This window comes from Nomascus leucogenys, chromosome 3 (assembly GCF_006542625.1).
Source record: "Nomascus leucogenys isolate Asia chromosome 3, Asia_NLE_v1, whole genome shotgun sequence".
Taxonomy (NCBI): Eukaryota; Metazoa; Chordata; class Mammalia; order Primates; family Hylobatidae; genus Nomascus; species Nomascus leucogenys.
The window spans coordinates 33,317,550-33,339,124 of NC_044383.1; the positions used below are offsets into that span (position 1 = coordinate 33,317,550).

The window sequence follows — 21,575 nt, forward strand, 5'->3', positions numbered from 1 at the left end:
GAGGCTGAGGCACAAGACTCGCTTCAACACGGGAGGCAGAGGTTGCAGTGAGGTGAGATCACACCACTGCACTCCAGGCTGGGTGACAGAGGGAGACTCCGTCTCAAAAATTAAAATAAATAAATAAATAAATATATTGGATCCCAGTTAATGGGAAACAAAGTAGAGACTTGGAAGAAACTGTGCAGTTACAGAATGGCTGAAAAAATATTCTGGCTTGAACATGTTAAGAAAAATAAAGAGAGAAAGGGACTCATGGTAGAAAACCAGATATTGAGGAAAATGTCACCATTAAGGTCTAGCAAGGCCTCCATGTACATAGACTTTTGAGTTTGGATACTCTGAATTACTCTGAGAGACTCGTGCTTCTTGTCCAGGGTGAGGGCAACCTTAGATTAGAAAGCAAAGTGAGCTGGAGAACTGGCTCTGGGGAGCTCTTAGAAACCCAGGTATTGCTCGAGGTGGCTCCTGATGGAATATGGAGCTTCTTCAAACTGTAGGAGTCTGCCCTTCTTTTTTCCATAAGAGGATTATCAGATAAAATATAGTAAAAGCTAGGCTGGGTGTGGTGGCTCACGCCTGTAATCCGAGCACTTTGGGAGCATCGCTTGAGCCCAGGAGTTTGAGAACACCCTGACCAACATAGTGAGACCCACCTCTTCAAAAATAAAACTGAAAAAAAAATCAGCCAGACATCATGGTGCATGCCTGTAGTCTCAGCTACTTGCGAGGCTGAGGCAGAAGGATCACTTTTGCCCAGGAGTTTGAGGCTACAGTGAGCTACAATCACACCACTGCACTCCAGCCTGGGCAACAGAGCAAGACCCTGTCTCAAGAAAAATAATTTTAAAAGTATTAAAAGCTAAAAGGAAAAACCAAAAACCAAAACCGTTTCCACTTTGTGCACCTGTGAACATGAAGCCCTCTGCTCCAGGAACATACAAGCCTTTCCTTGGATTGGTTTTCCTTTCTTCCTGCTGCTGTGCATATCAGCATTCTCAAGAAGCCATTTTACTCCCTAGAGGTGAATACATTTCAGAAACAGGAAAAAGATGGACTGCCCAGCCTGGGTTGCAAGGTAAAGAACAGCTTTTGGCTGGGCGCAGTGGCTCACACCTGTAATCCCAGCACTTTGGGAGGCCGAGGCAGGTGGATCACCTGAGGTCAGGAGTTCGAGACCAGCCTGACCAACATGGTGAAACCCCATCTCTACTAAAAATACAAAATTAGCCGGACATGGTGACATGCGCCTGTAATCCCAGCTACTTGGGAGGCTGAGTCAGGAGAATGCTTGAATCCAAGAGGTAGAGTTTGCAGTGAGCCCAGATCACGCCATTGCACTCCAGCCTGGGCAAGAGCAAAAAACTGCTTTCCCAGGGAGTGCTTCTCCTGCTGGTCTTTTCCTCTCCCAGTGTCTTTATCTTAGGGCTATGTGACCGGCCACGTGACACAGCCGAGAACCCTGGCACTTCCCCAGGGCCAAGTTGCCAGCTGGTGTTAATGTGTTTGATTTAATGGCAGCAGACTCCTGGCTTCCTGCTTCCCAGAGTTTAACCTAAAGTTACCTTTAGGACAGCAGGGCAGGTTACTGGGGTATGAGTCAACCATTGTAACTTCTACTTCTTTTATACTCTTAAAGGTACAGACATAGATATGAGCCAGAGATAAATCCCAAGACTTTGAATCACAGCCAAAAGAAACTCCCAGACCCAGTGCAATCAGATTCACTTCACTTTTATTATGAACAAACACAATCTCAGATTAGTACAATTAGCTTCAGAGTTGATATTAATAGAAATTATTCCAAAATTATTCTTGTCACAAGTAACTACTATATCCCACATAAAAAGGGAAAAAATCCCGCCCAATCACAGAAAAGGCATCCTCTGTCTGTTTCCGTGGCAATGCGTTGTTTATGCATTCTCAAATTTTGTCTGGCTAGTTATCCACCGCTTCTCCAATGGATTCACTCAGTTTCTTGGAGAACCATATAGACTAATGACAGCATCTGGGACACACGGACATATCAAGTTCATGGTGGACACTGCTATTACAAAAAATACTCAGGTCTTAAGAATTCCTGTGCTGAAGGATCCCAAAATGCTTTCTAAAAAGCATTATTCACGCCTCAAAACTGCCCTTTGAGGTAGGTCAGTATTATTATCCCCATTTTAACAGAAGGAAAACTGAGGCACCTTATAGTTAAGTGACTTGCCCAGGGTCACATAGCAAGTCAGTGGCACAGTGGTAGGAGAGGCCCTGGCCTTAACCACCAGCATAACATGGCCACCTCGCTTTTTTAACCTTTCATGATGACCTATTTGAGCTACACTTACAGAGAATAGACCCAAGATACTAGCAAACCAAGGAGAAAATTTTTGATTTTAAATGCTACAACCATCTTTTAACCTAAAAAAAAAATATATGTATAAATCAAATACATTCAAATTACTTCCACCCTCCATCAAATGTGGGCACTTAAGAAAAGCAGCCCAAACAAAAGTTTCCAGAATGAAGCCCAGAAGGGAATCCTGCAAATCGTGATACGGATAATCCTCCACTCAGGCCCCTTTTTCTACCAGCCACTTCAGTAGGCTCTCAGGTGCAAAGGGATTCTGCAGAGAGAGTGAGGGCAGGCTCATATGCAACACTGTGATTAGGAAAGATGTAAGGCACCCGAGTTAAGTTGTCAGCACACCCCCAAAGCAAGGACTGTTAGAAATCTGGACTCTTGATCAGATCTGAGTTTATCATTAATGTGTCACTTGAATTGAGCTTTAGAATCTTGAAAATAGTGTTCCTTACTCAGCAGACACACCCCCACCCACACCCACAGCCACACATACATTGGGGCCCTCAGCCTGAGGTGCCATCCAGCCTTATGTAGGGTCATGGTACAGATCAGATCCATGGCACACGATTACAATAGGAAGAAGTGAAAGTTGTTTTTATTGTTCATATATTATCAAGCAGGCATCTGATGACCTGTGGAATTAGAAATACCAGGACATTTCCAAGGGGTAGGTGCACAGGTCAACAGAACTAAACTACAGTGATCTCTCCTTAGATTCTTTTCTACTGAGGTGAATAGCTCAAAAGACAAGGATGCCTGTAGTCCAGGCTAACCCCTGTAGCCTCTATGCCATTAACACAGGAAGGCCCTCCTCCCTTCCAGCACTGGGGCTCAACAGTGGACTGAGTGTTTGGTAGTGTACATTTCCAGTCTTAATAGAGCAAAGCCAGGCTTCTGCTTTGATGACTGAGCTACAGGGACAGGAGTGGTCCAAGGTTCTCAAATTCTGTTTTTGTTTTTTTCCACACTTCTATACTATTGTCTGCCCTAGGCTGTAGGGAATGCTGCTTAGTTTGCTGAACAGACACTGTGTTCAGCAGGGTTTGTGGTATCTCAAATCCCAGGTCTCAGCCAAAGCTTTGCAGTTCACCCTGACTCCAGGGAACAGGGCCTCCTTTCGAGGTGAGGCACTTGGGTTCTTGCCGTTGCTTCTTCCCAGTGAGAACTGTTTCCTTCTACTTCTACAAGCATTGCACTGCCAGCTGAGAGCACTGACTCAGGCAGGGAACCCTTACCGAGCAAGCAGGGGGCATTCAGCATGCTCTCTGGTTCTGACCCAGAGAGAGGGGACTGAAAATAAACCCTCTTTTGCTCTGTGGCTGGCCCACTGGCTCAACGTGAGTGCTTGGCTTGGCTGTGTCTCATGAGAGAGGGTGGGAGAGAGAGGCTTTCTGGGCCAGAGATGTTTCTGGGAGGGTTTGCCAGCCTTGTCTTGAGCCATCAGTGTGGCAGGGGAGCACAGGGGTGTAGGTGGAGACACTCCAGAGGCCACGTGAAAGTGGCAGCTAGCTCTACTTTCAAAAGAGAAGCAGTGGTTCGGTGACCCTGAGCATTCTGTCTGCAGGAGGGAGCTGCCTGGACAGCAAGTCATCACTGCCTCTGAATACACACAAAGGAGGCTGCCTGTCCAGGGAAAGAAGAAAACGTTCAGGGAAGAAAAAGATCTGGTCAAAGAAAAGGGACAGACAGGGTAGAGCCAGGAATCAAGAATCAGGGTAGTGAAGAGATTCCTAACCCTGCCCCCCAGGCAGTTCTATACTTTAGGCTAGATGTTAACAGAGACCCCCTCCAAAAAAAAAAAAAAAAAAATGAGTGAAGGGGCACAACACTGTGGAGAGAAGCCTTCTAGTTTTTACTCATTTCAAGGAGAAACTGGAACTAATTAATGAATGGACCTAATATCTAGTTTATTTTATTAAGACTCCCAATAACTCACTCAGCAACCTTCTCAAGCCCCTGGCAACGTGTTCTCAGATCCCTTCCTATGTGAAGTTCGCTCTTAGAAGCTGCCTATAGATCCTGTCCCTCAACCTCTCCATCTCATGTCCAGCAGTGGAGAGGAAATTGGCATTCCAACTAATTCCTCCTCTCCTTCAGAGTTTTTTCCAAACATCCCTCCTTGGGAGGGAAATACTCTAATAGTTCAACGTTCTAAGCAATCTATATATGTATATATATTTTACGTTTGACCCGACTCCACCTCTTAAAATCCTTCCCTTTTTTTGGATGTTTGGAAATGCCACAGCCATCTTATTACTATGAGGGGAACAACCAATATCCTGAAGATGGCAGAGCAGAAAGAGGAAAGAATGGTAATGAGCAGCTCATGGAATACTCAAAATTCTATGAGCTGCTGTTGTTACCAAATCTGGAAACACCCAACTTCAAGACTTCTTGATATATGAACTAAGAAATCTCCTTGTTATTATAGAAACAAAGAAAAGAAAACCCTTCCCCAGCAGAGACCACTTTTACTACAAACTTAAAATGTCTCTTCTTTATCCTCGGCCTCAACTATATGTTGCGGCATTGAATTAGCATTGCCAAACACCACAGCCACTTCTTACCCCGAGCCAGGAGAGAAAGGAAGCATGCTATGTGGTGGGGCTTGAAGTCCTCACTAGGTAGGCAGCTGCATGTCTGATCATGGCAAGAGGTTCCCCTTGCTTAGCTTCCCTCATCCTTACATTCATACATGCTAACTCTCTCCCCCGACAATTTACCTGCTTTAGAAGCTTTGTGTCAAATGAAGTTGATTTTCCATTCCATCTAGCAAAAGCCTGGGCTGAAGATAATTAACAGGGGACTACCCAGAAGATTCTGTTTTATCTCTAGCTCAAGCCACCTACTTCAAAGCTCACAACAGCTCAAGGAAAGAGAGTTATCTGGAGCAAAGACCATTCGTTTTAGGCTACAGAAAGGTTGTCTAGGCTTTGGAAGCTGGACACTGAACAAAGACTGACCAGCTGCTTGCCTGGGAGGCAATAAGAGAAAGGAGGGCGATAGCAACAAAGTGAAAAGGAGGACAATGGGCCTAGAAGAGAGAGAGGATAAGAGAAGAAATAATATCAGCTTAGCATCATAAAGGCAGAGTTGATGGCTTTCAATACTTTTGAATTTTAAAAGAATACTGTACTGGAATGGGTTAACATCATCTTTAGCATCCTGGTAGCATTATTCAGTAGTTAATAAACAGACATTAAAACCTCTGCCTGGCTGGCTTTTGAAAAAGGAACCTGAGGGACCCCAAACTCAGCCACTCTTGTAGCTTCCGTCTCCGGTTCTTTTAATCCTGGCCAAGATGGCGGCCTTGGAGACTTTCTTCCGGTCATAGGCCAGACCGAGGGCGGCCATGCAATCAATGAAGAATGTGGTGAAGTTGATGTGCCAGCGGTACTCACTGGCAGAGTAGTCATAGGGAAAGGAGTGGTGGTAGTTGTGGAAGCCCTCACCTGAAACAAAAGCAAGAAGATAAGTTATGGAGTGACGGTGCATTGAGGTTTTTTTGATTTGTGCACACCAGTTAGCTAGCTAGCAGGGTACCTCACACCTGGGAGAAACTCGCTATTGTTGAATGGATGAATTCAGTCTCTTTTAATATGAACCAAATAGATCCCCTCAGAGGCATCTTTACTTTTATTATTTTACTTTTTTTGTAGAGACGGGGTCTTGCCATGTTGCAAGCAACCCTCCCACCTTGACCACCCAAAGTGCTAGGATTACAGTCATGAGTCACTGGGCCCGGCCAAAGGCATCTTAAGGAGTGATTGGAGACCCCGGTCACCCATGGCTGTCTGGGAGCCTTGTGGGAGGAGAATTGACAGTTTCTCAGAGGATAAAATGACTAGAGAGAAGCTCCTACTTTTGGGAATGGATATCAGATTGGAAAATTCCAAATTCACTCTTGGCCTTGCCCTCAAGGCTCTGTGTGTATGTGCACGTGCTTGCAAAATGAAGCACTCTGGCTATGACTCTTAAAAAAATGTGTAAAGAAGCACACCTTTCCCCACCACACTGGAACCACCTCTAGGGGTGGGAGGTTCCAAAAGAGTGGGCCCTGCAGCCGAAGATCAGAAGAAAGGCCAGCCCAGGGGTTGGAATATCCTCAGCCACTGCAGTTCCCAGGGGCTGCTCCAACTTTTTTGAGCTTTGACCCTGGTGTGGTGGAGGTGCTGATAAAACAGAAGCTGTCTGAGGAAGAAAAATGGAAATGCTTAGATACCCTCTAACCTCTGAGATTTTGAGGACTCCTGGGATAAGCATTTCATTTTGCTGGAGGGAGGAAAACAAACAAATTCTGGATTCACAGCAATTTCTCTAACGTGTAAAGCTTTGGAAGCTCGACAGATAGAGAGTTTGCCAACTCTTGGCAGGATTCTTCTTTCTGAATCACAGCCAAAAATAATACTGACCCTAATCAGGCATGGATAAAGAATAGCTACTAAGAGCTAATATTTGGTTCTTTGTAGATAACAATACCCTCAGACAGACCAGTCATGACATTAATCAGAAGCAAGGCAAGGAAGTCCTGCAAAGTAAATGACATCATCTAGGGCATTTCAAGGTATGTCCTCTCTCTGTGACATCTGATGATCTGCAGTGTGAACTGGGGAGGAGGGGAGTAGAGTGCCAGGAATAAAGGTACTGAGGATTATTAATGTCCATTAATGGTTTTGCAGCTGGACTCTGTGTAAGCACTAGCCAGGCCTTTAGTTACCAGATTTAAAATGGAATCAGATGCACACAGAGACAAGGGAGAAAAAAAAAGAGGAAGAGGGTTAACGGGTAGAAAGAAGACAGGACTTTGCAACTGGGGCAGCAAGAGATAGCCCAAGAAAGGCTCAAGGGAGAAGGTTAATTTGGCAGAGAAGATGAGCTTGTGACGGTAGGGGAGGTAATTCAAGAAACAAAAAGATTAGGGTGGCAGGAAACAGAGCTGGAGGAGAACAAAGGGTGAGGTGATAAGGGACGCAAGCAGCAGGCAACAAGGAGGAGTGAATGATAACGACGACAGGTCAGATATTGGCAGCCACTTTGAACTGATAGCCACCCAGAGGCTGGAGGTGGGGAAGGTCATTATAAATCCATCTGTGATACAGGACACATCTCACGCCAGAAACTCCATTCCTATGATAATCTCTGATTTATACAGTGTATGTGATTTATTTTAATCATGGGTTAAAGTAAGAATAGGCACAATGGCAAGAAGGTGTCTGAGAGGAGATACGTGAAAGTTAAAAAGAGAGAAAAAAATGCTTTTATTTTTATTAGATATTTTTGAGATGGAGTGTCTGTCACCCAGGCTGGAGTGCAGTGGCACAATCTCAGCTCATTGCAACCTCTGCCTCACGGGTTCAAGCAATTCTTTGCCTCAGCCTCCTGAGTAGCTGGGACTACAGGCGCGTGCCACCATGCCTGGCTAAGTTTTTTGTACCTTTTTTTTTTTTTTTTTAAGTAGAGACAGAGGTTCACCATATTGGCCTGGCTGATCTCTAACTCCTGACCTCAAGTGATCCACCCACTTCGGCTTCCCAAAGTGCTGGGATTACAGGTGTGAGCCACCACGCCTAGACAAATAAATCCTTTTAATAAACATAGTAGGCCAGGCACAGTGGCTCACACCTAGTATAATTCCAGCACTTTGGGAGGCCAAGGCAGGAAGATCACTTGAGCTCAGGAGTTCGAGACCAGCCTGTGCAACATGGCAAAACCCCGTCTCTACAAAAAATAGAAAAATTGGCCAAGCATGGTGGCATGCACCTGTAATCCCAGTTACTTGGGAGGCTGAGCCCAGAGGATCGCTTGAGCCCAGGAGGGTCATAGCTGCAGTGAGCTGTGATCACACCACTGCACCGAAACCCGGGCAACAGAGTGAGACTGTCTCAACAACAATATAAAAGATAATAAAGATGGTTAAGGTTGAGAATATAAAGGAAGATTTTAAAGAGAAAAAGAAAATGAGTGTTAGGCAATGACCTGAATAAATGTGTGGAGTAGTGTGGTTGTCTAGATATTATTGAATGACCAATAGCACCAATTACTGGAGAGAAGAGGTCACCAGATCTATTTAAGGAAAACTCATTCAGGGCCTTGGTGAAAGTGTATATTCAGTTGGAAAGAGGGACAGAGAAAAAAAATGTAGATACTTTGGGAGGCTGAGGCAGGAGGATCACTTGAGCCCAGGGTTAAAGACCAGCCTGGGCACCACATGGTGAGACCCCGTCTCATTAGAAAAGAAAGGAAAAGAAAAGAAAGAAAAGGAAAGGAAAGAAAAGAAAAGAGAAAAGATAAGATCAACATTAGAGAATTGAGCAGGAACTTGTGATCACACTGCTTTACTGGGAGTTTCCTGAAGGCATGTTGAGGGAAGGGATGTTCCTAGCCCAGAATAGAAGTAGAAGAGAGAAAACTAGAGGACAAGAGGAGACAAGAGGGTAGGTGGTAGTAAAGGGCCACCAGCAGTTATTTTGATGCCCTTCATAATGGCATCACCAAACAGTAAGTCATGGCACGATCTTAAAGCAAGGCATATCTGAGTAGAGTGGAAAGATAAAAAATACTTTGTGTGGCATACTTGAAGTTCATAAAACACCAGGCTTACTGGCCACTCAGATGATCCCATTGTTCTATTTATGCATTCCTTGCCTCAAGCAAGACTGCAGACCAGCCCAGAGTTGATGAAAGAAAGGAAAACTCCAAGGTGCTCATCATGTATGGCATTTGGTTTTCTGGTTTTTTTTTTTGTTTGCTTGTTTTGCTTTTTAATAGAAACAGGGTTTCACCGTGTTGGCCAGACTGGTCTCAAACTCCCGACCTCAGGTGACCTGCCCACCTCGGCCTCCCAAAGTGCTGGGATTACAGGCATGAGCCGCTGGGCCCGGAGCATACATGGCATTTGGAAATTGTTTTAGAACCTGGAATCAAAATCAGTGTTTTTTTGTGTTTTGTTTCTTATCCTTTCATTTTTACATAAAACATGTTGCCTGACTCTCAAAAGGGTTTTCCAGTATACTGCCCCCTAGTTTTATAGTGGAAAAACAGATACAAAGTGGCCATAAAAAACAGATTTATCTAGTTTTTCTGCCTCCTAGCCTAATCCCCTCATCAGCAGACCACTGGATGTAGTCTTGCTTGGACAGCTGACTTACCCACAGCTCCAAGTGAAACCAGGATATTCTCTCGGGGGCTAATGTTCTTGTCATAAGGACGATATCCGAAGAGGTGGGCAGCACTGTTCACCAGCCAGGTGGCATTAAGCACCACAGCATATCGCAAGAGGGTGGCAACAAACAAGCTGTTTTGAAAAGTTTCACCCCAGAAACACCAGGGCACAAGCGTGGGCAGGATGAAGCACATCAGCAGCAAGCCGGGTTTGTAGTACCTACATTGACAGACCAGATACCACCAGGTCAATGGAGGGGGACTCCACACCTACATGGATCTTCCACACTAATTGGGATGGGCTGTCTCTTTCTTCCATGTTCAATTGCTTGTCTGACTCTAAGTTCATTGTTTGATTTATTTTTGTTTGTTTGGTTTTTTTGACAGGGTCTCACTCTGTTGCCAAGGCTGGAGTGCAGTGGTGTGACCATAGTTCACCGCAGCCTTGAACTCCTGGGCAAAGAGATCCTCCCACCCCAGCCTCCTGAGTAGCTGGGACCACAGGCATGAACCATCATGCCCATTTAGTTTTTAATTTTTTGTAGAGATGAGGTCTCATTGTGTTGCCCAGGCTGGTCTCGAATGCCTGAACTTTCAAGCAATCCTCCCACCTCGGCCTCCCAAAGTGCTGGGATTACAGGCATGAGCCACCACTCCCAGCCATCGCTAATTTTTACTAGAGCATAATACCACATTGGTAAAATAGGTGAGGTCCAAATTACAAACTAATGAACAGACGTCTCTCTGGCTGGATTTCCCATCTGCCTTTGGGCAACTTTCTCTTTCTCATCAGCACTCTTTTCCAGTCTGTGTTTAGTGTCATGCCTCCATTTTCTGCTAGCTACCCCCTAATTCTTTGGTCTTCTTTTCCGTCAGGGACCCATTGAGTGTCCTTGATCACCTGAAGCCCTCTGTCCCTCAGGAAGCCCTTTCTCAATCTTCATTCTCAATGTAGACCAGGCTATTGACATTCCAAGGGCACTGATTCCCTACATTCCTTCAGCAGTCAAGTCTTTGACTTTTACATCACTGACATTCCCTGCACCCAACTCTTTTTTCCATTTCTGCCACTGTTTTGCTAGCAGGGGTCCTCATTACCTAACTTATCTCCCTACCTCTCACTTTGGCTCAATGGTTTCTTACACTTGTTCTAAAAGCAGCCTTCCTAAAGCACGTCTCTAACTATGCCACATTGCAGTTCGAAAGATGTAATGGCTTCCTATTGCTTATTGAATTAAATCCTAAGTCTGCTTTTAGGACGACAAGAATGGCATTAGTCTCTCCAGTCTTACTTCTTCCCACACCCTATACTTCAAGCAAAAGGACTCTATTGCTGGAACATGTTTCATGCTTTAGCTCATTCTGTTTCTTCTGTTTGCACTGTCTGTCCCCACACATAGTTGTAAAAATTTCTATCCGTTGGTGGATTCCAACACTATTTATTTCCTAACACTTCCTTGGTGTTGCCCATTGAGCAATCTCCCTCCCCTTTGTACTTCTCATAGTACAGAAAATATTCTACCTTATGCCATGGTTATCTGGATACTTAGCTTATCTCTCCACCCCCTGATAGGCTACAAACTTTTTGAAGGTAAGAACTAAGCTACCAGCCTGGGCAATATAGTGAGAGAGATCTCGTCTCCACAAAAAATTAGCCAGGCATGGTGGTGTGTGCCTGTAGTCCCAGATACTCAGGAGGCTGAGGTAGAAGGATTGCTTGAGCCTGGGAAGTTAAGGCTGCAGTGAGCCAAGATTGTGCCACTGCACTCCAGCCTGGGCAAGAGAGAAAGACTCTGTTGAAACACAAAAACAAAAACAAACAAACAAACCTAGGCAACTAGGCTATAATCATCTTTGAATCTATGACTGTCCTAGGACAATAAACATCTGTTGAATGTGATGGGTTTATTTAGATAGCTCAGAGAGAAAGAAATGGAGCAATAGTCTATGGCTGCGGGCCTGTGGGATGTTAAAAATTGGGATTTTAAATTGTGATTGAGAACATGCAAACCCAGCAAATTTCTCAGCTTATATTTTGAAAGTCTTAGGAGAAAAAAATGGGGTCCCTAACGACCAGGTGCCAGGGCCATATCCCCACCTCCATCAGGGCTTCACTCACCTCCTCTGGAACATCACCAGTTTCTCGGCTTCTAGGTCAGACAAGTCTAGCGTACTGCCCTTCTCTTTGACAGCTGGGTGTTTGCGCACAAGCAGCCAACCCACGTGAGAGAAGAAAAAGCCACGTCGGGAATTATGAGGATCAGCATGTGTTTCTGAAAACTTGTGGTGGGCACGGTGGTCGCGAGCCCATTCATAGACATCATTCTGGGGAGAGAGAGAAGAGGAAAGTAAGGCTTGAGGATAGACACCCTATTAGGAGAATCCCAATGGACAGGTATCAAGAGCCCAAGGCGCTCAGCCCAACCTCACAAAATACCCAGGAATCTGGGCTCCAAAGGAATCATGGAGTTGCCTCCCTTCTTCTCCCAACTTGCCACTGAAGCTTAAGTGGAAAAAGCAACTTAAAGTCCCAGGACCATAGCAATAGGACTGCTGTTTCTTGAAAGTTATATGGTGGGTGGAACAGAGGTAAGTCATACAGAGCTCAGAGAGTTTCAAGAAGTGAGAACATTGCAATTCTTTAAGCAAGGAATGTTGGAAAAGATCCTCATGGGGTACCTAATCCCTGGGCATGGAGAACATGAGGCAGGCAGCCTTGTGTCCCAGGGTCTCAATCAGTAGATAAGCTGCAGCTGCAGGGTGCACCATTCTGGTGCCTTGCAAAAGAGCTCATGCAACCCAATAACAAGGCCAGGCATGCAACTCATGATCATGACTGCATTTTCAAATGACCTCTGGGTTTCTTCATGACTTTTTCCATCCCTTAAAGAATGTACCAATATCTCTCTTCCTTCCCTTTGTTCCACAGGACAACCTTGGAAGCCTTCAAGGTATAAGCTGCTATGGCAGAGATGGTTATGCAAATGTGGCAAGTTCTTGGGATATTGCCACCACTAAGTTGGTTTCCTTTCTTCCTTTTGCTCCAAGCTAAGCCCCATGCCATATGCTATCATTTGCCCATTGCTACAGCTTAATGACTGTGATGCATTCCCTTTCCCCATTTCCCTTCATTCTGTCTTTGCTGTATCTTTTTTTGAGATGGAGTCTCACTCTGTTGCCCAGGCTGGAGTGCAGTGGCGCGATCTCAGCTCACTACAAGCTCTGCCTCCCGGGTTCACGCCATTCTCCTGCCTCAGCCTCCCAAGTAGCTGGGACTACAGGCGCCCGCCACCACGCCCAGCTAATTTTTTGTATTTTTAGTAGAGACGGGGTTTCACTGTGTTAGCCAGGATGATCCTGATCTCCTGACCTTGTGATCCGCCCGCCTCAGCCTCCCAAAGTGCTGGGATTATAGGCATGAGCCACCGTGCCCAGCCTGCTGTAAACTTTTTGCCTCAACAAACCTCAATGTTTTACTTAGCCACCATGGCAGCCCAAGAAAGGGCCACAATGTTAGGTTGGTCTATCTAATCTCTGTGTAACTTGTTTTCCTCATCTGTAAAATGGGGATAGTAGTACCTATTTCCTAAGATTTTTGTGAGGACTTTATATCAAATGCTTAGAATAGTGCCAGGCTTATAGTCAGTGCAATCAAAGTGTTTGCTCTCATTATCTGAAAATAAGAGTTCATGAGTCTGGGAACATCAACTTCAATCCCACTGTGGTGGAGTCCTAAGTTATTCACTTTTTAAATTTTTTTTTAAAAAGTTGGGGTCTTGTCACCCAGGCTGGAGTGCAGTGGTGATATCATGGCTCACCGCAGCTTCAAACTCCTGGGCTCCAGTGATCCTCCCAGCTCTGCCTCCCTAAGATATTTACCTTAAATAGTGAATTTATTGTCCAATGTCTGCCCAGGAATCTAAGGTCAGTCTCTGGCTTATGTGCCAAAGCCCCTTATGATGAAGGGCCACAACAGCCAGATTGTGTGACAACACAGGGACCTTAGGATCAAAAATATTCCTACACATCAAGAGTATTTTCCAATTATCTTCCAGTTCCCTTTTCCAAGACTCAGAAGTCTCTTCATGCTTTATGGACTTAAGGACTGAACTGGAACTTGAGGTGACCACAGGAGAGAGGAAAGTGAAATGGCTGTCCAGGTGTGGCTCCTCTCTGGCGCTGATCCCTCCTTTCTGTCCCCGGATCATTGATAGTGTGGAGGACAAACAGCTGAGCAGAGACAACTTCTTACCTGGAATGCCATTGTGTTGGCAATGATCAGAAAGAGCCGCAGGGGCAGCCGAGCTTTGTAAGATCGGTGGCTCCACAGACGATGAGCTCCTGCTGTTATGCCCAGGGCACTGACAAAATAGTGGAATACCCCTGCCAGGAGAAGACAGTGGGGGAGTCACCAGTCAGTGTGAGTTCCATCTGAGAAAGGATGCCAGAGACACTCTCTGGATGCTAGAAACTGTCTTCTTCAGGCTTTGGGTGAGAACTGGCTTTACCATGAACTCTAGGGATAACCACATCCCTTAGATTTTACCACTTGAAAAATATCATCACCCCCCAACCTCTCAACCCAGGAAAAAAGATAAGCTAAGGAATCCCAGGAACTAAGGAGTCAGAAAGGCAGGAGAGAGAATAGTGCCCTTACCACTCATTCTTCATCTTAAAGGCATTCTCCCAAGGACTAGCTATCTCCTTTCACCTCTATCTAGGCCACAAACTACTCCTGCAGAGCTCAGGACCCATAAGCAAGGGTGTTATTAAAATAACAGCAGAGGGCAAGGTGTAGTGTGAACCACTTTGTCATCCCAGCATTTTTGGGAGGCCAAGGCCGGAAGATCCAGTTTGAGACCAGCCTGGATAACATAGGGAGACCTCGCCTCCACAGATAATTTTAAAAATTAGCTGGGCATGGTGGCACCTGCCTGTGGTCTCAGCTACTTGAGAGGTTGAGGTGGGAGGCTCTCTTGAGCCCAGGAGGTCGAGCCTGCGGTGAGCCATGATCGCGCCACTGCGCTCAAGCCTGATCGACACAGCAAGACCTTATCTCAAAAAATAAAATAACAGCCAGTACAATCTGGGCACTGACCAATTTGAGAAGCCCTTAGTTGTAGGCGACTCTTAGGGGATTCAGACTATGGCCATTTATCAACTGGTACAAAAAAGCATTTAAATATTCTAGCAGGCAGTGTGGCCATATCAGGGAAAAATTAGCCCTGTGCATAAATCCAATTTGCACAGTGTCTTACGCTTTACCAAAGATTTCACGTTCCAGCTATACCATCCACCTCCCCCAAGATACATGCACAGCTCCGTCTCGCCTTTGCCACACCCCTGTCAGCCCATACTCTCATCGGGCAACGCTCACTCTAGACAATGGTGGGATATTCTTCAAGCTGGCAGTGGAGCACCCCACCATTGTCTTCCCTCACCTTCCTGGAGGCCTACAGGCTCAGGAGGTGCCAGATATAATCTCTAACTGGGAAGTGGGCTGCTGGGCGTACCCATCTCTTCCTCTGTTCAGTAGCTCTAGCAGGCAGAAGCTGTGGCCTTGGTAGAAACTGTTAACAATGTTTCATTCCTAGGGAAACAGCTAGAAACAATAGATCCTCAGTGGCCACAGAACTTAGTTGCAGTTGGAGACACCACACATTGTAACAAATTGTCCTGTGTTCTTTTGCAGCCATTGATAGCCATTTCCTAAACAACCTCCTTTTCCCCCCAGCCCTACCTCCTTTCTTCTCTCCTATTCCTCCTATAAGATCTCCAGGAGAGCCATAGAGCCAGTCAGCCCCAAGAAGAGCTCTCTCCACATTCCCTCAGAGTGGGGATTGAGGCCTCAGGTGATCTGCCCTCAAGCCAAGTGGTGACTGACATCTCCCCAGATACAGTATTTAACCTGCATCTTACTCGGGAAACCATCAGTTGAGCCAGAGCCCTCTCTAATGAGCAAGGGAGCTTCTAGGGTTGTTATTTGCCGCAAGACCCTAGGGCAGTGTTGACTCAGAACGTATATAAGATCCTATATTGACAGGGAAATTGGGGAAAGAACTCAGGCACTCTGGTGACTTTTCTAGAAACACCTCTAAGCCTATCAAATAGAAGGGCTTAAATCAGTTGGAGATTTATTTCCTCTCTCCTCCCTGGGGGAAGAAAATGTCCAAATTGATGGTTAAACAACATCTCATTGCTCTGGCCTTAAGAAAGAGACTTGAATGGTTTTGCCTCTGGTTCTCAGTGTTGCCAGAGGCATTCTCCTTAATCCTACCCTAAGGGCTCCTTTGGGAGACTCCAAAATGAAAGAGATTTAAGGCTCTCAAAAGTGCTCAGTCATAAGAAATGCTGGAATCACGACCAGTTGCTAATTTAACATTGTCCATAGGGATTAAAACAAGAAAGGTGAAGCTCCTAAATTCTGAAGGTGGGAAGAGAAGATGTCCAAGTTGAGACCTCTGACCCTCCTCCCCCCATCCTCCTTGTTTCTCAAGACAGAGGAGTTCTGATATCCCCATATCAACATGGTCATTCTTTCTGCTACGCCATCCACCAAAAGGCCCAGTAAAATAAGTTACCATCCAGTCTCTGTGAGCCACATTTATCTGCCCAAGGGCACAGCACACACCCATGGGCAGGTCACCAAAAAATGTAGCAGGCACAGCCTTGACTTTGGGATGGAATTCTGCTCCCTGCACTAGCAACTGAGGGTACCAAGCAGAGGCAATTGGGTCAAACTCTGGGCTTCAGGAAACCTACAGGGGGTGCTGAGGCTGGAAGGAGCTTGCAGGAGAGAAAACTACTTGTGAAGACTATCCTCTTGGGGAGAAAGGGTGGAGAAAGGCATCCACAGACTCCCTGGGGAATGCTATCCCTGCTCCTCATCCCTCATCCCTCATGCTGCAACTGAAGTTCTGCTGGATCCTCAGAGGGGCTAGACAACAGATGTCGCCCTCCCCTCACAAATACAAGAGCTCTTCCTGGTATGCAGATGAACTGATCTGCACCTGGCCTGTTCTGTCTCTGCCACAGCTGTGACACATATGTAACCCAAGGAATGCTACCTTCCCCATCCTAAAAAAGTACTGTTGCCCACAGGTGGTACCTAGAAAAACTGAGATCCTGACAAAGGGGCTCTTCTCAGTTGCATTTCACTGTAGCACCTGGAGGATTCTGGAAACAAAAGCTCAATGAACCAGATCTCACCATCTTCAGAAGACCTAAGAGGTCCTGACGGAAACACCTAAAACTTGGCCTACCAGCCCTTCTGCATAACTACCTTTCAAGAGCGAGGTGTCAGAAAGTATCCCACACCTGAGGCTGCTCTGAAAAACCTCAAGTTGTTTTCTGGAGGAGAAGTCCTGGCTCACCACCCCTTAGAGAGTAGCAATGCAGGGCCCCTGGATCTGCAGAGCTCCCTGCTTTCCCTTCCTAACTTAGGCTCATAGTGGCAGAGGTGAAAAAGCCTGCAAAGCACATGTGTGTATCCAGGGGGCAGGGCCATGTCATCAGGCCACACCAACAGGTCCCTGGAAGAGCTGAGCTAAGGGCAGGTCAGGGACAAACTGGGAACTGTCTCCCTCATTACAGCAGCCTCAAGACCGGGCTCTCTTTTCTGGCCTGGCCTCGATGTCCCTGGCAAGGAGGGATGGGTAGGACTGGTGTTGGAAGGTGCAGAATTCTTGGCACTTCATGGCATCAGGAGAGGGGCCTGAAGCAGGCTGGATGGGGGATGGAACATGAAACATATCTTCAACCTGATTTCATTCTAAGAGTATTTTGTTGACTGGTATGTGCAGAACCCTGGAATGCAGAGTAACAGAGCAACACATATCTGTGTGACTTGGGTTGCACTGGAGCTTCATCTTCCTCCGTAATGAAGAAGCCTGGTCTGGCCAAGGGGTCAGGTCAAAATAGTTTTGTGGATAACGACCTCTCTGTTCCTCCCTTTCCAATGAGCTCTCTCCTCCCTTTCCAGTAAACTCTCTCCCTGAGTAGTTTCCCCCTTGTGTTAGCCCATGACTGCTCAACACAGACCCTAGAAAGCCAATGGTTTAGTACCATGTTCCCATGCCTCCCAGGTAGAGGGGTTTGATTCTTTTCTGGCTGGCAGGGGTGGGACAGGCAGCCAAACAAATGACTCAAACAGAAAAGCTCTTTCAGGGAAAGCTGACTCTCCAGCACAGGCCTACACTTCAAAGCCCACAAGCACAAGGTCCCAGAGCTCTCAATCCCCAGCACTGACATTCCTGCATCTCAGCACCCCCAGGCTCTTCCCAGCCCACTAGGCCTGAAGCAACCAAAGAGAAATGCCTGAGAAAAACCCCAACCGGAAGGCTGGTGTCCCGTGTAAGATCCTACCTTATTAAAAGAGCAGTGAGTACCTGGAGGACTAGGTCAGGAGGACAGGGAGGCTGCTTACCCCAAAGCCAGGTGTAGAACTTGCAGGTAGGAATCAAAGTGATCCCATACAGGGCGCCCAAGTGTAGCAGAGACATAAGGATGATGTTTCTCCAGACATATTCAACCTTGGGGCTTGGGCCTTCCTTATCCTTGTAGGTGGGGTCATATATATCATCTTTTATATCGGGGCGAACGTCTTCTTCCAAGTAGAGGGGCGTCGTCTCTAACTTATCTCCTCCATTCTGCAGGACCCTGGAGGGAGGCGCTGTAATGGTGGTGGTGGTGGTATAGGAGCTAGAGATCTGGAAGGGGGAGGAACAGGAGAGTCAGGAGAAGAGACACGTGGAGGCAGCTGGGGCCACTCCGCTCTCTAATCGCGCTGGGGGAAGGGTGGACAGCACAGACCCTTCCCCAGCGCCGTAGTTCACTGAAGGTAGGGTGTATCCGAGATGCAATGGAGAGAAGTTCCCAGAAACTGTACAGATACATTAGGGGCGGAGGGCGAGGGGGGCGAGGGGCGCGAAACCTATCGGGAGGAGGCAGTAGGAAGGAGAAGTAAAGCACTCACATCCCCACGAACACAAAGGAAACCCCGCATAATTCATAAAAGCACCAGCACGACCGGATTTTTCTTTAAAGCTTAAGAAACAAAAGTTGGAGACTCAAGTCCCCAAATTACAATCCACATTCCCAATTCACTGAAGGCAGCACAACTCGAAAAAGATGACCAAGTCCTCCGCGGAGCTCTCCCCTCTCTTCTGACACCAACCCGTCCCCTGGAAGCCCAGCCCGCGCCGGCGATCCCGCGGTACGGGGCCAGGCTGGGACACTCACATCGTCCTGCAGCAAGTGGGCCGGCATCTTGGCTCTCGGATGCCAGGATCACTTTCCAGGGGCTGAGGCTCCGGAGCGTAGTTTGGGGTCGCCGGAGGACTGCGGTTTCGAAGCCCGCCGGTGCGCGCTGAGCCGCGGCTCCTTGCACGCTAGCTGGTTGTCGGCGCCAGCCGCGGTGCGTGGAGGTTCCCGAGCCGGGAATTTAAAGGCTAGAGCTGGCAACGGGTGACCGTGTCCGGTATTTCCTCAGCCCCCTTTTATCCGCTGCCAAGCAGGGGCAAAGTGCGCGGAGTTGATGGCGCAGGCAGTCCCGCGTGGAGGTGAGGGCGGGAGGGGGAGGAGACAGAGGCCGAGGCTCGCGGCGACCGCAGCAGGGCGCTGGGGATGCTGCCGACACCGACACCACACCACCCGGCCCCTGCCCCTGCCCCTGCCCCTGGGGAAATGCTAATGAGGCTTCTGTAAACTCCGGCTCGTCATTGGCCGAAGGGAATTTGGTGCCACCTCGTCCTGCCGTTGCCATTGGCTCGGCGCAATCTGCTGTTCCCTCTGCCGCCAGCTCCTCGCTCCCCCTCCCTTTCCTTTCTCCTTCTCAGCTTCTCTTCCACCCGCCGCTGGGCCTCTGCCCGGCATCCCGAGTCGGGAGCTTTCTCTCAGGAAGGGGCTGGGGACCCGGTTTGGGGCTGGGGCGCGGAGCCTAGCCCAGGACCGGCCCTCGGGCACACGGAGAACGGGTGGGTGGGCACTGGGTAAGTTTCTCAGGAAACAGTGGGGAACGCTCGGGGGGCGCCCACCACTAACAACTCCGTCCCGTCTTCCCGTCGCCCCAGGCGCGTGGCAGGGAGACGTGGCCGCCACCCCGGGATCGGGAGCTCGGGGGACGCGGGAAGCCCCGCCTCCCTCCCGGACGAGCGCTGGGGGCTCGGTCCGCCTGCGAACAATGGCTCTGCCCCGCCCACCAGCCACGCGCTGCTCACCCGGGACCGCACCGGACTCCGGCCGCACACACAGGCTGGCTGGTGTGTGTGTGCCTGCGCGCACGCATCCTGTTCAGGACCCGGGCGGGCAGTCCCATCCCCAAGCCCGCGCCTCCAGGATGCGTGCGGGAGGTTTTGGAGATTCTTCAGACTGGCAGGTTGTAATTTTGGAATCTTCTTTGTGGAAACAGTCAGGAAACACTGACATGTGTTTTCACCCGGCAGCAGGCGAAAGGACTTGGATGTGAAATAAGAATAGCTGGCAGGTATTGAATTATTATTGCAAGCCAATTCACAGGAATCGTTTTCTGTAAGCCTCTCTGTGACCCTGGGAGGTGGGTACCCCATTATTCCATTTTAAAAGTGAGGAAAGAGATATGGAGAGATGGAATAACTTGCCCATGGTCACAGCAACCTATAAGTGATGGAGCTGGCAGTTGAGCCCAGAAAGGCCATATGAGAGCCCAAGCTCTTAATCCCTGCTCAGGACCATATTGCCCTTGGTCCCTGAGATGCTCTGACCCTACTGATCTGTCCCTGTGCCGCCATCTTTTCCGGGTCTGTGGGAGCCTTACCATGAGAGCTCAGAACCAGGCAGGCTATGCATTCACCCGGTCTCCTTCCATGCCCATGTCTCCCCCAAATACTGCCCTAGGATCCTTCCTCTGGGAAGAGGAGAAAATACGGAGTGCCGCGCCAATGATTCACTTCCCAGGAAGAGAAGCACCTGGGATTTCCTGGGAGGAAGACTAAGCAGCTCCCTTGCTGGCCACTGGTCTCAGGGTCAGGCCAGCTCTCTGGCCAGTGACCAGGAGACTGCATTCCAATCCTGGCTCCCTGTCCGGTGTGAAAGTTCTGAACAAGATTGGATGATTTCAGATGTGGACAGCTCTTGCCTCAGAAGTACTTGGCATGTGGCACAGAAATCTGTACGTGGTCTGACCCCCTTCTGGGTCTCTCTGCAATGTCTAATTTGCTTAATTCTTTTGTTTTTTGTTTTTTTGAGAGGAAGTCTCGCTCTCTCCCCCAGGCTGGAGTGCAGTGGTGTGATCTCGCTTCACTGCAACCTTTGCCTCTCGGGTTCAAGCAATTCTCTTGCCTCGGCCTCCCAAGTAGCTGGGATTACAGGCATGCGCCACCACACTCAGCTAATTTTTTGTATTTTTAGTAAAGACGGGGTTTCACCATGTTGGCCAGGCTGGTCTTGAACTCCTGACCTCAGGTGATCCACACGCCTTGGCCTCCCAAAGTGCTGGGATTATAGGCGTAAGCCACCACGCCTGTCCCAGAGAATATTTTCATTCTATTTCTCTTTCGAGCAGAGATCACCTCTAGTCCTGAGGCCCTGGTCACACTGTGGTTCTCAAGTGACAGTGGTCAAACCAACACACTGATTTGGATTCTAAGATTTACTTTTTCGGTCTGGGGGCCCTACCTCAGCAAAAGGAACAATAGTTTGAACAATTATGACAGCAAAAAGTTTGAGACCAGCTTGGCCAACATAGTGAAACCCCATCTCTACTAGAAATACAAAAATCAGCTGGGCATGGTGGGAGGTGCCTGTAGTCCCCGCTACTTGGGAGGCTGAAGCAGGAGAATCGCTTGAACCCGGGAGGCGAAGGTTGCAGTGAGCTGAGATCACGCCACTGCCCTCCAGTGTCACCTCCAGGGTGACAAAGCAAGACTCCTTCTCAAAATAAAATAAAATAAAATTGTGATTTTTATTATTTTGTTTACAGCCAAGCTCCTTAATTTTAGTGTTCAAAGTGCTTCATGATTTTACTCTAAACACCCTATTCCAGCCTTAATTCTCACTTCCCACTTAGTATAACTTGTACCTTCAT

The 21,575-nt window shown here is 47.7% G+C and overlaps 1 protein-coding gene and 1 pseudogene across 2 annotated transcripts; both read right to left on the reverse strand.

Moving 5' to 3' along the window:
* Positions 1 to 1,718: 1,718 nt before the first annotated feature.
* On the reverse strand, positions 1,719 to 3,985 carry LOC105739511 (annotated as a pseudogene). The gene has a single exon (XR_001115436.2). The product of XR_001115436.2 is annotated as an uncharacterized LOC105739511 (transcript).
* SCD (stearoyl-CoA desaturase) lies at positions 1,719 to 19,269 on the reverse strand. The gene is made up of 6 exons (XM_030808491.1): positions 18,755 to 19,269; positions 17,940 to 18,222; positions 13,767 to 13,897; positions 11,634 to 11,839; positions 9,502 to 9,734; positions 1,719 to 5,805 (listed from the first exon to the last, which is right to left on the reverse strand). Exons 1-6 carry the CDS (start codon positions 18,779 to 18,781, stop codon positions 5,606 to 5,608), a joined length of 1,080 nt encoding a protein of 359 aa, XP_030664351.1. The 5' UTR covers positions 18,782 to 19,269; the 3' UTR covers positions 1,719 to 5,605.
* Between the last annotated feature and the right edge of the window lie 2,306 nt (positions 19,270 to 21,575).

What these genes read in the sequence shown, in the direction of transcription:
- SCD (XM_030808491.1), bottom strand. Translation starts at nt 18,781, where the DNA reads ATGCCGGCCCACTTGCTGCAGGACGAT. An exon ending in CCCACTTGCTGCAGGACGAT is followed by an intron (nt 18,223 to 18,754) that starts GTGAGTGTCCCA and finishes TCCCCCTTCCAG; the next exon opens with ATCTCTAGCTCCTATACCAC. An exon ending in GGTTTCACTTGGAGCTGTGG is followed by an intron (nt 5,806 to 9,501) that starts GTAAGTCAGCTG and finishes CTTTTGTTTCAG; the next exon opens with GTGAGGGCTTCCACAACTAC.